At 44.5% G+C, this 16,530-nt stretch overlaps 1 protein-coding gene across 3 annotated transcripts in view; it reads left to right on the top strand.

The window, feature by feature from the left end:
• Window positions 1–16,530, top strand: part of LOC106569077 (tenascin-N) — a 31,586-nt gene that overhangs the window by 11,718 nt on the left and 3,338 nt on the right. The window contains exons 4-10 of one of the 3 annotated variants that reach the window (XM_014140050.2): window positions 3,256–3,519; window positions 4,301–4,483; window positions 5,092–5,181; window positions 9,719–9,982; window positions 11,602–11,865; window positions 12,581–12,844; window positions 16,268–16,398. In XM_014140050.2, the coding sequence (XP_013995525.1) occupies window positions 3,256–3,519; window positions 4,301–4,483; window positions 5,092–5,181; window positions 9,719–9,982; window positions 11,602–11,865; window positions 12,581–12,844; window positions 16,268–16,398 (1,460 nt within the window). The remainder of the gene's footprint in view (window positions 1–3,255; window positions 3,520–4,300; window positions 4,484–5,091; window positions 5,182–9,718; window positions 9,983–11,601; window positions 11,866–12,580; window positions 12,845–16,267; window positions 16,399–16,530) is intronic. The other 2 variants (XM_014140052.2, XM_014140054.2) reach the window with 2 other exon arrangements.

Raw genomic sequence — 16,530 nt, 5'->3', positions numbered from 1 at the left:
GCGGAGTCAATCACCACCTTCCGGAGACACCTGAAACCCCACCTCTTTAAGGAATACCTAGGATAGGATAAAGCAATCCTTCTAACCCCCCCCTTAAAAGATTTAGATGCACTATTGTAAAGTGGTTGTTCCACTGGATATCATAAGGTGAATGCACCAATTTGTAAGTCGCTCTGGATAAGAGCGTCTGCTAAATGACTTAAATGTAATGTAAATGTAATGTAAATGAGAACACTGAGCAGCACAAGTTTGGCCCACTTGATGGAAATCCTACTTACAGTTGTCTCAAAAAATTTTTAACACCATAATGATGTGTCTTTGGCTGAGAACCTGCCACTGTATGGCAGCATTCGCGCAAAACTGAAAGCGCGAACCACTGATTTTAATCAGGGCAAGGCGACCAGAAACATGACCGAATACAAACAGTGTAGCTATTCCCTCCGCAAGGCAATCATACAAGCTAAGCGTCAGTATAGAGACAAAGTAGAGTCGCAATTCAACGGCTCAGACACGAGAGGTATGTGGTAGGGTCTATAGTCAATCACGGACCTCAAAAAGAAAACCAGCCCCGTCGCAGACCCCGATGTCTTGCTCCCAGACAAACTAAACAACTTCTTTGCTCGCTTTGAGGACAATACAGTGCCACCGACACGGCCCGCTACCAACACCTGCGGGCTCTCCTTCACTGCAGCCGACATGAGTAAAACATTTAAACGTGTTAACCCTCGCAAGGCTGACGGCCCAGACAGCATCCCTAGCCGCGTCCTCAGAACATGCGCAGACCAGCTGGCTGGTGTGTTTACGGACATATTCAATCAATCCTTATCCCAGTCTGCTGTTCCTACATGCTTCAAGAGGGCCACCATTGTTCCTGTTCCCAAGAAAGCTAAGGTAACTGAGCTAAACGACTATCGCCCCGTAGCACTCACTTCTGTCATCATGAAGTGCTTTGAGAGACTAGTCAAGGACCATATCACCTCCACCCTACCTGACACCCTAGACCCACTCAAATTCGCTTACCGCCCCAATAGGTCCACAGACGACGCAATCGCAATCACACTGCACACTGCCCTAACCCATCTGGACAAGAGGAATACCTATGTAAGAATGCTGTTCATCGACTACAGCTCAGCATTTAACACCATAGTACCCTCCAAACAAGGGTGCGTTCTCAGCCCTCTCCTGTACTCCCTGTTCACCCATGACTGCGTGGCCATGCACGCCTCCAACTCAATCATCAAGTTTGCAGACGACACTACAGTGGTAGGCTTGATTACCAACAACGACGAGACGGCCTACAGGGAGGAGGTGAGGGCCCTCGGAGTGTGGTGTCAGGAAAATAACCTCACACTCAACGTCAATAAAACAAAGGAGATGATCGTGGATTTCAGGAAACAGCAGATGGAGCACCCCCCTATCCACATCGAGAGGACAGTAGTGGAGAAGGTGGAAGGTTTTAAGTTCCTCGGCGTACATATCACCGACAAACTGAAATGGCCCACCCACACAGACAGCGTGGTGAAGAAGGCGCAACAGCGCCTCTTCAACCTCAGGAGGCTGAAGAAATTTGGCTTGTCACCAAAAACACTCACCAACTTTTACAGATGCACAATCGAGAGCATCCTGTCGGGCTGTATCACCGCCTGGTACGGCAACTGCTCCGCCCACAAGCGTAAGGCTCTCCAGAGGGTAGTGAGGTCTGCACAACGCATCACCGGGGGCAAACTACCTGCCCTCCAGGACACCTACACCACCTGATGTCACAGGAAGGCCAAAAAGATCATCAAGGACAACGACCACCCGAGCCACTGCCTATTCACCCTGCTATCATCCAGAAGGCGAGGTCAGTACAGGTGCATCAAAGCTGGGACCGAGAGACTGCAAAACAGCTTCTATCTCAAGGCCATCAGACTGTTAAACAGCCATCACTAACATTGAGTGGCTGCTGCCAACATACTGACTCAAATTTCTAGCCACTTAATAATTAAAAATTGGATGTAATAAATGTATCACTAGTCACTTTAAACAATGCCACTTTATATAATGTTTACATACCCTACATTACTCATCTCATATGTATATAATGTACTCTATACCATTTACTGCATCTTGCCTATGCCGTTCGGCCATTGCTCATCCATATATTTATATGTACATATTCTTATTAATTCCTTTGTTGTTGTGAAATTGTTAGATTACTTGTTAGATTTTACTGCATGGTTGGAACTAGAAGCACAAGCATTTCGCTACACTCGCATTAACATCTGCTAACCATGTGTATGTGACCAATAGAATGTGATTTGATTTGGTGATTTAATTTGTAGATTTATGATTCTCTTCTTTATGAAGTCCAAACATAATTTCATAATTTTCTAATAATTTCATAATATGCTTCCCTCATTATCAATCAGTGAGGACACACATTTCCGTTCCTTTTGCTTTTTCCGAATCGTTAGCTGTTAATTTATTTGTCCTTTTGGCTGTTATGAAATATTATTTAAGGGCATAATTGTTACTGGCAGTGGCTGTAGAAAACGTTGTATTAACTGCCACTGGATGGAAAGGCTCCTGTTGAAGAGAAAGAAAACATTGAGCTTCCTGCCTTCAACATATGGAACAAGGTCCAAGCCTGCTGTGAATTCTTTCCTAGTAAATGTGGTCTCCTTAGCACCTATTTCATATTTCCCCCAATGTACACTTACACTTTTTCTGCAATTTAATTCCTCGAATTCACCACATACGGTCGGTCGTCCATGTCCGTATTTCCCTGTATCCGCAGGAATATCTTGGCTTGGAAAGTTTGCTTCGTACACTGCTGACTGGCCGTCTCCTGGGCTCACATTCATGTTATTGAAAAGTCCCCCCATAATGTCTGATTCGCCCGACCCTATTTCCACCATCTTGATTGAAGGATCGTGTCTAGATACAGTATCACGCTGTAACCGCAGAAAATGAATATATTTCCCCCAATTTTCTAAATTGTGTTTTCCTTTAATCAAATACGTTATTTCTGTCAGAGTTACATTGAGTGAAGTGTGAAAACAGTAAAAAAGAGAGAGCAATAACATAGTGAACTTAGTACACCTACTTACCTCGCCAAGAGGTCCGGAATTCTTGGCGTAATAACTGAAGTGTTGGACTGACAGGCCCCTATGTTTATTCTGGTTGGGGCTAGCCCTCGAATTCATCACAATAACATAGTGAGTAACATAAAGTTTTGAACCTTAACTAATCATACCTCTGTGTCCCCCTCAGTGTTGGGCCCTAACGGCCTGCGTCTGGTAAGGGTGACTGATAGTTCTCTGCTGGTGGAATGGGAGGCTGTGAAAGCAGCAGAGTACTACATCCTGACCTGGCACCCTGAGGGCAATGAGGCAGAGCTGGAGCGGGTCACCGTGCCCAACACAGAGACCTCCTACCTGATCGCAGGGCTCAGCCCAGGAGTCACCTACATAGTGCAGGTGTACGCTGTCATCAAGGAGATCCAGAGCGAGGGGGACAGGATAGAGACGACCACAGGTAAGGGAGTGAAGTGAACCACAGAGGAAAATACAGTATGTTTCTCATAACATTGATTTGCATGTTTTACTCAAAAGTCCAGGTGCTTTTGTTTGTGGTAAGTGGTTCTGAATGCCAATTTAAATGTTTTGTCGTCACATAAAACTCTCTACATACAGATCACCCCAATAACCCTGAGTACTGTTTGTACTAAATGATTCACTTAGTGATAGTTTGCTTACCATTAGGTTTAAGGTAATTACACCAGTCAGCCTAATTAAAAGGAAATGAAGCTGTAGACACATTTTATGGAAAGAGAGACACAGAGCACAGAGCCTTGGGCCCTGGGCTCTGCTGTGCGGTTAGCCATGGAAAACATCTCAGTGCATGACATTCCTGTCTGGGTATGAGAAAAGGCCTGATAATCCGGCTATGACGAACATTTCTCGGTCACACAATATGCTTAACTTCAAACGTTATCCCTTTCAAATGGTTTTAAATCATTTTTTTCGATTAGAAAGAACTGTTAAAGAACGTTAGCCAGACCGTTTTTCCTGGCCTGGAATGGGCTTATATGCAAAATCACATATAGGAAGAGTCTCATAGAAACCAGTAGGAAACATGCCCTGGTCCTTGGTTCTGTATGATAGCTATGACACTCTTTGGTACCCTATTAGACCTCTCTCATAACTTGTACCTAACTATAACGTCATTAGTGACAATTTATATGTCATCGCAGGTGACATTTAAATGGCTAAATGTCACTATTCTGGCATAATGAGACTGTGTTGACCCTACACAGAGGTGTCTGGTATTGATGGTATCCGGGTATTGGGCCAGACTGAGGACTCTATCCAGGTGGACTGGCAGAACCCTGCAGCACCTCTGGACCACTTCAGACTGACCTATGCTAACCCTGATGGGCAGGAAGAGGAGCAGAACGTACCAATGACTGCAGAGGCCAGGACCACCCACACCATCGTAGGTATGTCATTTAAATTGGAAAAAACCGTCTGAAATAGATTTGAATTGAATAGTGTGAGGCCCAACGCAGGAGATGAGAAGCAGGTACAGGGAGTGAACCATTTAATATAGACGGACATGCAACGGCACAGCGTCTGGACATAAACCCGACATGACAAAATGCTACTACAGGGAACAACACAGAGGAGCAGACATATATGCAGTGGCAATCAACAAAGTGAGGGAGTCCAGGTGAGTCCAATGAGCGCAGCTGTGCGTAATGATGGTAACAGGTGTTTATGATGACGGGTAGCCTGGCGCCCTTGAGCGCCAGGGAGTGGGAGCGGGAGCAGGCATGACAAATAGTCCATAATATTTTATAACCTTTGAATAGAATAGGACTTCAAGTTTTACAACCGTTACCTGTGTAACTGTCTGTTCCCTAATGGTCTCCACCTCTCCCCACTTGAGCAGAACACTCATAACCCTTTGAGCATTCATAGATCTATGTACCCGTAACGGCTAATCATTCAATAGTGTTCAAATGTATTGTGGTACATTAAGAACCTTGAACTACTATGAGGTTTTGCAAACCTGTATGCTTACTTCCCCTGTGTGTGTGTTATACAGGACTGCAACCTGGCACTGAGTACCTCATCACAGTGCAAGGCATCAAAGGGACCATCGAAGGGAAAGCCTCCTTCGCCACCGGGGTCACAGGTGAATGCTGCTGATACTAAACAGAGGCTTTCTGGGGGTTTCAGGAAGTGAGGAGACACTATGTCTGCGTCCCAAATGGCCCCCTATTCCCTATATAGTGCACTACTTTTGACCAGTGAGCCCTGGTCAGAAGTAGTTCATAGGGAATAGGGTGCCACTTGGGACATGGATACTATATCCAACATCAGCGAGCGGTAACCACCCTCTGTGGACCACTGGACCATAGTCCAACTCAAAACTCCATGTGGGGGTGATCGGGGGAATCTCAATGGGCATTGAAAGGACTATAACCAAATCAAAATTATGTAGAAATTATAATAGACCTTCATTTATAGTCTCTTTTCACTCTGTCCAGCTTGCTAATAGTAATCGTAATGGAAGCAAGACTGTCAGGGAGCATCGAAAATTCCAAAAGCGATAGATAAAATACTATTTTTACACATTTTGACGGCAAGGCAATATAATCCATTTTAAGTGCGGCCCCCTGGACCTCGTTGAAGACCGAATGTGGCCCGCGGAGAAAATGAGTTTGACACTTCTGCTCTAAACCATTCCCAACTCTACTGTGGAAACAGCGGAGTAAAATAGGCACAGAATGTGTTAGAGTGCATAGCTTGATAAAGTACAGTACTGTACCCTGGTATTAGGTCTCACTATAACAGCCAATGATAGTAGAATATGAATGTGGTTAGGAAGACTAATAATTATGGGTAGTGATTATGGGTCATAAATCACAGTTTAATAATCTGGACAGGTTCTAATGATCGTGGTAAGAGTGTCTGGACCAGAGAAATAGAACACATTGTGTAACCACTCGAGATCCTTAATAATGATCCGAGCCCTAAGGCCAGTGTGGTCCATGATTTACATAAGCCACCTGGTCCTTTAAAAATATGAACATGGGAATCCCTTATTTGGATCTCACAAGCATTCTCTTGAGTATTTTGCGTGAGGATGAATTCATAAAGGATGTTAACTTCTACAGCTGGTCCTGCCAACCCGATACTTGCCTCTTATTTGACCGACTGACATGACTGTCTACAATTGCAGCTTGGCCTGCTCCTTTTGTTGGGTGTCTATTTCAGGAGATGTATTACAGTAGTTCAAAAGCAGAGCTGTCCCTGTGTCATTACGGTGATGGTGCTTTTCTTTTCTCAACCCTCAGGTGACATTTAATGGGTTTCATTTGGGAGTTAACCATTGTAGCGTTTCCCGTTTGATGGTTGTCAGGTGTCTTTCCATTACCTCACACATCCTTCTTCACAGAGCTAATCTTCACACAAGACAAGGTGGCCTGTCTCAACTTCCACCACGGAAACCTTCACTTGAGGAGTTGCATGAAAGGCTTACAGTGATTTTGGAAGTTGGAACTCCAGAGTTCCCTTAGATAGGCATAGAATTGGTTCCAGATGTGTGTGGGCCGGGAGTTTTTAAAAGGTCACCTATTATTGCTACTGCCCAGTTTGTTCTCCTCAGAGCGATATAGTCACACACGCGAAAGAAAAATAGGAAAATACGAACATAATAGCAATCACATAGAGGCAGTTTATTGTGACTGTCTGTGAGTATATGAGCCTCCTACTAACCGTACAGAGCATGAAACTGTATCCTGTGGGGCCACCCCTGACAGCTCACATTATGTAACCCTCAATTAGAGGAGCTTTGTTCCTTCCTCTCAGCAAGTTATACATTACAGAACATTTTCTCACAAGTGGCCGGTCCACTTACAACAAGAGGGGGAAATGGCTTTTCAATTCCTCTCTCTTTCAGGAAAGATCTGCTATTTATTTACAGCTAGAGTGCATTGTCTTCTTTTATTGAATGGCATGATAGTATTTTGTGAAACAAATGTCTCTCTTCTCCTGTCATAAATCATACTTCCTTATTTCATAGACAATGAAACGGTGGACTACAATGCTAGACCTTGTAACGTGTGCACGGTTCCTGCGTCAGTGTTGTTGCCAGGGCTCAGTAAGGAGAGATAAATTGGAGCAACCTGAAAGCATTAGGGACAAGCCAAAATCAACAGAATTGCTACCTGTCACAGTAACCTGCCAGAGGATTGTAAGGCTCATAAACACAACAGAGTAGTCTGCTGGTGCTACCGAATCAGATTCAATAAAGTTTACGCAGGAGCGGCCATATAACTAGAAGCAGATGCATGGCTAGTTGAAAGCCAAGGAAAGTGTTTAGTCTTCATTATGGTCCCTGGACTCTAAGGCCATGTGGAGCTGTGGAGTACAGCTGGGCTGCAGTCAGTTTGTGGGCGGAGGAGGACTCTGGCATCCTTCAGAGTTAGTCTGAGGCACTGAAGTTACTAATCTCTCCTGCCACCTAATTGCAGCGTGGATGGACTCACATACACACTGACACACACTGGACGAATTGCACCCTTCTGGCTCCTCGAGCACTCGACTTTCTGCTGTCATTGTCCGTTTAAATAAGGGTAGCATGTAAATGGGAACAAACTGCTAGCAGCTTGCTCCCCAGCCTGTAAGGATGCCTACTGATGGATAAGCTGTTTTCCACATGGTAAACCACAACCGGTGTTTTGTAGTCTCCCCACTCAGCTACCGTGGCGGCAGAACCTTGAGCTATCCCAAGCCGTCATACACCACGACATGACCTCGCCAAATGTGGCCTCTTCCCATGGAAACATAACACCTACCAACGTGCTGATCTGTTTAAGCATGAGCAACCAAACATTGGAAAGGATCAGAAAGCTGTGGCACGTGTGGCTGTCTGCATTTTTAACTCCTACACGGTACACATGGCTTACTCCGAGGCTACTGATGCTATGTGTAACTTATTTGCATTTTCTTGTCAAGCAATGTACCCACATACAGTGGCAAAAAGACAGCAGCTCAACCTTATACGTGCCTCCCGATGCCGGCACTCTCTCTTTGGACACATCATTAATCCGTTTTCATGATGCGGATAGCGTGGTGACATAGAGCTGACCTTGGAGGAGTCGCGGAGGAATAACCTAAATGATGATTGCTTTTACATGTCTTCTCACTTCCTCTCTCTGTCTGGCTGCTGATGCCACTGATGCTTGCCTTCCCTGACTTTAGCGACCCCCGTAGAGCTGCAAGCCCCATTCCCCTCACTCACCCTGCTCTGCTGGGTGCTCCGCTCTGGATCCTCCCTGTCAGTCCACTCACATCCGCCATATATCTTCTCTGTCCTCTGATACCTAAAGCCCCTTGACTTCCTCGTCATAGAGAGAGCGTGCCCCAGCAAACATTGGCCCCATCTGGGTATTCGGTTGACAAGGTGGGCACAGGCTAGCCCACACCAAGCCCACACCAAGCCCACTCCAGCCCAACACGGGCTAGCCCACGGTAATCCCATATCAGCCCAACAGAGGCTATCCCAGCGTGGGCTAGCCCACACCAGCCGACACAGGTTAGCCCACACCAAGCCCAACACAGTCTATCCCAAACTAATCCCAGCTAGAGGCGGGGGCTCATTTGAGTATTTGGATCCAGTTAAAGTGTTCTGTTGTGTAATGCCCACATTTTTTTGTATCTTGTGCACAGCCAATGATGAAGTCTCAAAAAATACTTAAATAACATACAGTATGAGTTAATAGTTTCTCTTGTAAAAATCTATGTATTAGAGATGGGCATTCCGAGTCTTTTCGGTGAGCTGGCTCATTTGGCTCCCAAAAGGTGCTTAAAAATCGACCTAAAACCATGAAAAAATAGCAAATCTCCAATGTAAAGCCCAAAAGGTAGGCTGCCATTATGTCAGATCATGAAATGTAAGTTCAAAATATTTTTTTATTTGGCCAAATTATTAGATGGCCTGTAATTATTGTTGTTCATATTTTTTTAATGCACTGAAAAAATGTGCATGGACCAGCATGACGTGCTGTTTATTGTTTCTGCAGTGAGGATTCACCTTTAGAGAATTATGTTGTAAATTAGCTGAAGGGAGGATGGCTCATAATAATGTCCGGAACAGAGAGAATGGAATGGCATAAACCACCTGGAAACCATGTGTTTGATGTATTTGATACCATTCCATAAATTCCGCTCCAGCCATTACCATGAGCCCGTCCTCCCCAATACAGGTGCCACCAACCTCCTGTGTTAGTAGCAGTATGCAAATCAGGGAGCCAAATGAAGACCTGTGCTGGGAAAAGATTGGCTTTTTTCAGGCAAAGTAAGGACTGCCTTCACCAGATATGAACTGCCCACACAAATGCCTTAGGGACCAACGTGGAGCTGATGAGCAAAGGCGCATTGGCCCGATGTTGGCAACCTATATATGGTCAATATTTTTGCTCGCATTGGGCCAACATTGTGCCAATGTAGACGTATGTGCTGGGTCTGCGTTCCTCTCGCAGCCTGCTCCTAGGGCCTCTGTCTGCTCCTCACAGGAGTGAAGAGCCCAACAGAAAATTATTTGACCGACTTGGATAAAATTAATGCTTGAATGGTGTTTTATAAACCACCTACCTGAGTGTCCTTATAGAAAATAGTGATTCTTCACACAACGTCTTTGCCTACATCCTCATATATATCAACAGATCTTGACGATCCTACTAACCTCTTGACCAAAGAAGTGACAGAGGATACCGCTACCGTGGAATGGCAGAAGGTACAAGCAGAGATCGATGGCTACGTGGTCAGCTACAGCTCTGCTGAGGGCTCCAGTGGGGAGATCCCTGTTGGGGCAGACAGCACCTCCTACAGGCTGACTGGGCTGAGGCCTGGAGTCATCTATACAGTCTACATCTGGGCTGTCAAGGGCTCCCGGGTCAGCAGGAAGAGCTCCACAGAAGCTGAGACAGGTAAACTGTCAACCAAATGTCTGACTTGTTTTTGTTTCAGTCTGTCTTTATACTTTGATCCTGGTGGCTTGTGGATGAATGGGAGAGAACTTCTCATCCTATGCTTTATGTAGGTCCTTTGTGCAAGAAGACATTTTTTTTATGTTGGGGTCTTGTGGATAGTTCTTAGGGCTGTATTTTCACTTTTAAAGGGATGCACTTTACAAAATGACAACATGGTACAAAAAAAAACTGCCAGGCAGACTTTCTCCCTCAGCACTTTTGTGAATATTTATCTTCTTTACATCTTTGCCAAGAGGGAAACTCTTGCTCAGACCTGTGCTGGGCAAGCTATTTAAAGTAATTAGGTAGACACTTCTTTTGAAATGAGTTTATCATAGCCTATAGCTGTGGAGCATGTTTGTGGAAATGTTTTAGAGACATTTAAGGGAGCTAGAAATTGTTCCTTCCTCATTTAATTCTGCTCATTTGAAAGAAACACCAAACATATGCTTCTCTTGTGTGTCAATGTGATGGGATAAAAGGAGGAAGCAGTAACGGCTTGGTGGGGTTATTTCAATAACCCCTCGGTTCACCTAACTATTTGGTTAACTTCCACTTACTGGCAATCCAGTCAGCAAAATACTATCAAATATTTGAGATCAACTGTATACATAAAGGAGAGAGAGAGAGAGAGAGAGAGAGAGAGAGAGAGAGAGAGAGAGAGAGAGAGAGAGAGAGAGAGAGAGAGAGAGAGAGAGAGAGAGAGAAGAGCGAGAAGAGTGCATTTTAACTGCTGTTTAGGGCTTTAAAACAGAAGGCTCAAGTACTATACCAGCTGACGCCCGCCGTCAGGAAATACAGGCTATAGATAAGCACTGTGTAGGAAATCTCCTCTTGGCTCTCATAGCGTAGAAATATCACACCCAGTGGTACTATACTTTTCGTATCAGTGTATACATTTCCTCCCCCACAATCCCATTGATACCAAAAGTAAACAATATACTACATTAGGTTGTAGGTGAGGTTTGGTCGTCTGGCCTTCAGGGACTGTTGGTGTGGGACATTGGAAGCCTACTGGAAGCCGACAGCTGCATTGTCATGGACGCCTGCTTCAGTGAGAAATTGAAACAGACATAGTACACTAACCTGTCCCATAAGTCAAACAAAGGGATTCCACATGGATACAAACATCCGAGAGGGGTGAAATCCAAGCAGGGCTCCCCATGTTTCCCATGTTTTGTCTGCTGACTGGATGGGGGTAGGTTGGGGAAGGCCAGGATTACTGGATCAGTAAACGTAAATGAACTGTGACACAGGACTAATGGAAGGTGGTACATAGAGCTTTATGCTCTTAAACAAGAGTTAACAAGAGGTAACAAACAGGGTGGTGGTAGGTACACTCTTAGCTTGGGTAGTCATTGAGGTTAAAGTGGACACTGATAATTAATTGAAAAATGCCTTGAAAAATGTATTTTGTAAAATACATTGTTAAAGATCTTCATGTGATAACACTGCACTAGTAGAATGACATAACATATGCTTTAACATAGTTCCTAACACATCTAGCTTTTAGTGCCTGCTACTTACATAGTATGTGCTGAAACTACTGAAATTAACTCACACTCATACCTCTCTAGAACTAGATGTTCCTACTAACCTGTTGACCAGAGAAGTGACAGAAGACACAGCGACAGTAACATGGGATAAAGTCCAGGCTGAAATCGATGGCTACATGATCAGCTACAGCTCTCCTGAGGGCTCCAGTGGGGAGATCCCTGTTGGGGCAGACAGCACCTCCTACAGGCTGACTGGGCTGAGGCCTGGAGTCATCTATACAGTCTACATCTGGGCTGTCAAGGGCTCCCGGGTCAGCAGGAAGAGCTTTGTTGATGCTGAGACAGGTCACTAACTTGTCTCGTGATTCAAAGTGTTGAAAAACCGTATAGATATGGATGTTACTTAGAATAGGAAGTGTTTGTGTTAGATAATTCATCTGGGACTACAAAGTAGTGTTACCAGTAAAAGTGGCAAAGAGATAATCAATCAAACTTGTCTCACATGTCCTTAGTCATACCACAACTGACCATCACAGAAAATAATATATTCTAATAATATGTATACTTAAAAATACATTATACTTCAAAATTGAAGTTTGTCTAATGTTTTTATACCTTAATGTCAAGATTAGTCCACTTTCTGTACACCATTGACTGTGTACATCCAGCTATATTCCTCAACCCCCTAACAAAAATGAAAAAAATAGCACTGCAAAGCTTGAAATGATATAGTGATAATCTTTCCCAGGTCATTTAGAATTTTGCCATATGGCTGCAGCTACAAAACGGATGGCCTGTAACGTGAACTTATCTCAGCAGAAGACCACTTTTGAGGCCTAAATACATCCAACAAACATTGCTATTGGGTTGTAATTCCCCAATAATTCAATATTAGTTTGTTAATTATTCTATGCAAAATACTTGTGCTACTTTTTAACAAATCCTGACTTGAAAATGATCTCGCTCTTGGGAAACACAACTTTTATTCTCCCAGATGCAAAAAATATAATGCATGGTAGACTGTAATATAGTAATAACCCATTTACTAATGGTTCTCCAGATCTGGATGCTCCTACTAACCTCTTGACCAGAGAAGTGACAGAAGACACAGCTGATGTGTCGTGGGACAGACCTTTAGCGGACATTGACGGCTACATGATCAGCTACAGCTCTCCTGAGGGCTCCAGTGGGGAGATCCCTGTTGGGGCAGACAGCACCTTCTACAGGTTGACTGGGCTGAGGCCTGGAGTCATCTACACAGTCTACATCTGGGCTGTCAAGGGCTCCCGGGTCAGCAGGAAGAGCTCCATACCAGCTGAGACAGGTTTTCTATCTGTATTTTCATGATAATCCCACGCATTCATTGTCCAATGAGGCAGATAGTCATTACTGAACAAGAGGTTATTGTGGTTTTTTGTTGTTGTTTTTTTCACCTTTATTTAACCAGGTAGGCTAGTTGAGAACAAGTTCTCATTTACAACTGCGACCTGGCCAAGATAAAGCAAAGCAGTGTCACACAAACACCAACACAGAGTTACACATGGAATAAACAAACATACAGTCAATAACACAATAGAAAAAGTCTATATACAGTGTATGCAAATGAGGTAAGATAAGGGAGGTAAGGCAAAAAATACGCCATAGTGGCGAAATAATAACAATTTAGCAATTAAACACTGGGGTGACAGATGTGCAGAAGATGAATGTGCAAGTAGAGATGCTGGGGTGCAAAGGAGCAACAAAATATATTTTTTTAAATAACAGTATGGGGAAGAGGTAGTCTGATGGGCTATTTACAGATGGGCTATGTACAGGTGCAGTGATCTGTGAGCTGCTCTGACAGCTGGTGCTTAAAGTCAGTGAGGGAGATATGAGTCTCCAGCTTGTGATTTTTGCAATTCATTCCAGTCATTGGCAGCAGAGAACTGGAAGGAAAGGCGGCCGAAGGAGGAATTGGCTTTGGGGGTGACCAGTGAAATATACCTGCTGGAGCGCGTGCTACGGGTGGGTGCTGCTATGGTGACCAGTGAGCTGAAATAAGGCGGAGCTTTACCTAGCAAATACTTATAGATGACCTGGAGCCAGTGGGTTTGGCGACGAATATGAAGCGAAGGCCAGCCAACGAGAGCATACAGGTCGCAGTGGTGGGTAGTATATGGGGCTTTGGTGACAAAATGGATGGCACTGTGATAGACTGCATCCAATTTGCTGAGTAGAGTGTTGGAGGCTATTTTGTAAATGACATCGCTGAAGTCAAGGATCGGCAGGATAGTCAGTTTTACGAGGGTATGTTTGGCAGCAAGAGTGAATGATGCTTTGGTGTGAAATAGGAAGCCTATTCTAGATTTAATTTTGGATTGGAGATGCTTAATGTGAGTCTGGAAGGAGAGTTTATAGTCTAACCAGACACCTAGGTATTTGTAGTTGTCCACATATTCTAAGTCAGAACCGTCCAGAGTAGTGATGCTGGACGTGCAGGCAGGTGTGGGCAGCGATCGGTTGAAGAGCATGCATTTAGTTTTACTTGCATTTAAGAACAGTTGGAGGCCACGGAAGGAGAGTTGTATGGCATTGAAGCTCGTCTGGAGGTTAGTTAACACAGTGTCCCAAGAAGGGCCAGAAGTATACAGAATGGTGTCGTCTGCGTAGAGGTGGATCAGAGAATCACCAGCAGCAAGAGCGACATCATTGATGTATACAGAGAAAAGAGTCGGCCCGGGAATTGAACCCTGTGGCACCCCCATAGAGACTGCCAGAGATCCGGACAACAGGCCCTCCGATTTAACACAATGAACTCTGTCTGAGATGTAGTTGGTGAACCATGCAAGGCAGTCATTTGAGAAACCAAGGCTGTTGAGTCTGCCGATAAGAATGTGGTAATTGAAAGAGTCGAAAGCCTTGACCAGGTCGATGAATACAGCTGCTCAGTATTGTCTCTTATCGATGGCGGTTATGATATCGTTTAGGACCTTGAGCGTGGCTGAGGTGCACCCATGACCAGCTCGGAAACCAGATTGCATAGCGGAGAAGGTACGGTGGGATTCGAAATGGTCAGTGATCTGTTTGTTAACTTGGCTTTCGAAGACCTTAGAAAGGCAGGGTAGGATAGATATAGGTCTGTAGCAGTTTGGGTCTAGTGTGTCTCCCCCTTTGAAGAGGGGGATGTCCGCGGCAATCTTTGGGGATCTCAGATGATACAAAAGAGCGGTTGAACAGGCTAGTAATAGGGGTTGCAACAATTTCAATGGATAATTTTAGAAAGAGAGGGTCCAGATTGTCTAGCCCGGCTGATTTGTAGGGGTCCAGATTTTGCAGCTCTTTCAGAACATCAGCTATCTGGATTTGGGTGAAGGAGAAATGGGGGAGGCTTGGGCGAGTTGCTGTTGGGGGTGCAGGGCTGTTGACCGAGTTAGGGGTAGCCAGTTGGAAAGCATGGCCAGCCGTAGAAAAATGCTTATTGAAATTCTCAATTATCGTGGATTTATTGGTGGTGACAGTGTTTCCTAGCCTCAGTGCAGTGGGCAGCTGGGAGGAGGTGCTCTTATTCTCCATGGACTTTACAGTGTCCCAGAACTTTTTGGAGTTTGTGCTACAGAATGCAAATTTCTGTTTGAAAAAGCTAGCCTTTGCTTTCCTAACTACCTGTGTATATTCGTTCCTAACTTCCCTGAAAAGTTGTATATCGCAGGGGCTATTCGATGCTAAGGGCAGTCAGGACTGGAGTGAACCAAGGGCTATATCTGTTCCTGGTTCTAAATTTTTATGTGGCATGCTTATTTAAGATGGTGAGGAAAGCACTTTTAAAGAATAACCAGGCATCCTCTACTGACGGAATGAGGTCAATATCCTTCCAGGATACCCGGGCCAGGTCGATTAGAAAGGCCTGCTCATTGAAGTGTTTTAGGGAGTGTTTGACAGTGATGAGGGGTGGTCGTTTGACCGCGGACCCATTACGGACACAGGCAATGAGGCAGTGATCGCTGAGATCCTGGTTGAAGACAGCAGAGGTGTATTTGGAGGGCAGGTTGGTTAGGATAATATCTATTAAGGTGCCTGTGTTTACAGATTTGGGGTTGTACCTTGTAGGTTCATTGATCATTTGTGTGAGATTGAGGGCATCAAGCTTAGATTATAGGATGGCCAGGGTGTTAAGCACAAGCTCTGAAGATAGATGGGGGCAATCAGTTCACATATGGTGTCCAGGGCACAGCTGGGGGCAGAAGGTGGTCTATAGCAAGCGGCAACGGTGAGAGACTTGTTTCTAGAAAGGTGGATTTTTAAAAGTAGAAGCTCAAATTGTTTGGGCACAGACCTGGATAGTAAGACAGAACTCTGCAGGCTATCTCTGCAGTAGATTATAACTCCGCCCCCTTTGGCTGTTCTATCTTGTCGGAAAATGTTATAGTTAGGGATGGAAATTTCTGGGTTTTTGGTGGCCTTCCTAAGCCAGGATTCAGACACGGCTAGGACATCCGGGTGTGGAGGCATAATCATCTTTGGGGAGCTGTCAGGTTCCTTCGCTCTTAGTGGAATTCTGGTCAAACCAAACTAACAGTTCAAGGATCTGCTCAATATGAGATACACACAGTGACATTTATTGGAGAATAGAGATGGAGGAATGTAAGATAAATAGTACTTCATCAGCTGTCATATTCTTATTCAGCCATCCAATTACTGAATCTGGACATCTTTATTCATGCATTCTATTTGACTAAATGGCTTCTGTTTTGGGATGTTCTCTCCATAGAAATTGACGCACCAAAAAACCTGAAAGCATCGGATGTTAAGCTGGATGTAGCTACCTTGACCTGGACTGCTCCCTTAGCCATAATCGATGGCTACATCCTCAAATTGAGAGCTGAGGATGGCAGTTTGAAGGTACTAATTCTCAGTAACACACACTCTAGTTGTGGGCATGGAAATATGCAAAGATATGATATATGTATGTAGCTATAGAAACCTATTATATTAGCCAGTTGTGTTTTTTTCGTAGCTTTCGGTATTGGAGAT

Source organism: Salmo salar, chromosome ssa14 (assembly GCF_905237065.1).
Source record: "Salmo salar chromosome ssa14, Ssal_v3.1, whole genome shotgun sequence".
NCBI lineage: Eukaryota > Metazoa > Chordata > Actinopteri > Salmoniformes > Salmonidae > Salmo > Salmo salar.
Note: the sequence above shows the minus strand (reverse complement) of the source record. Positions and strands in the feature narration are given on the sequence as shown.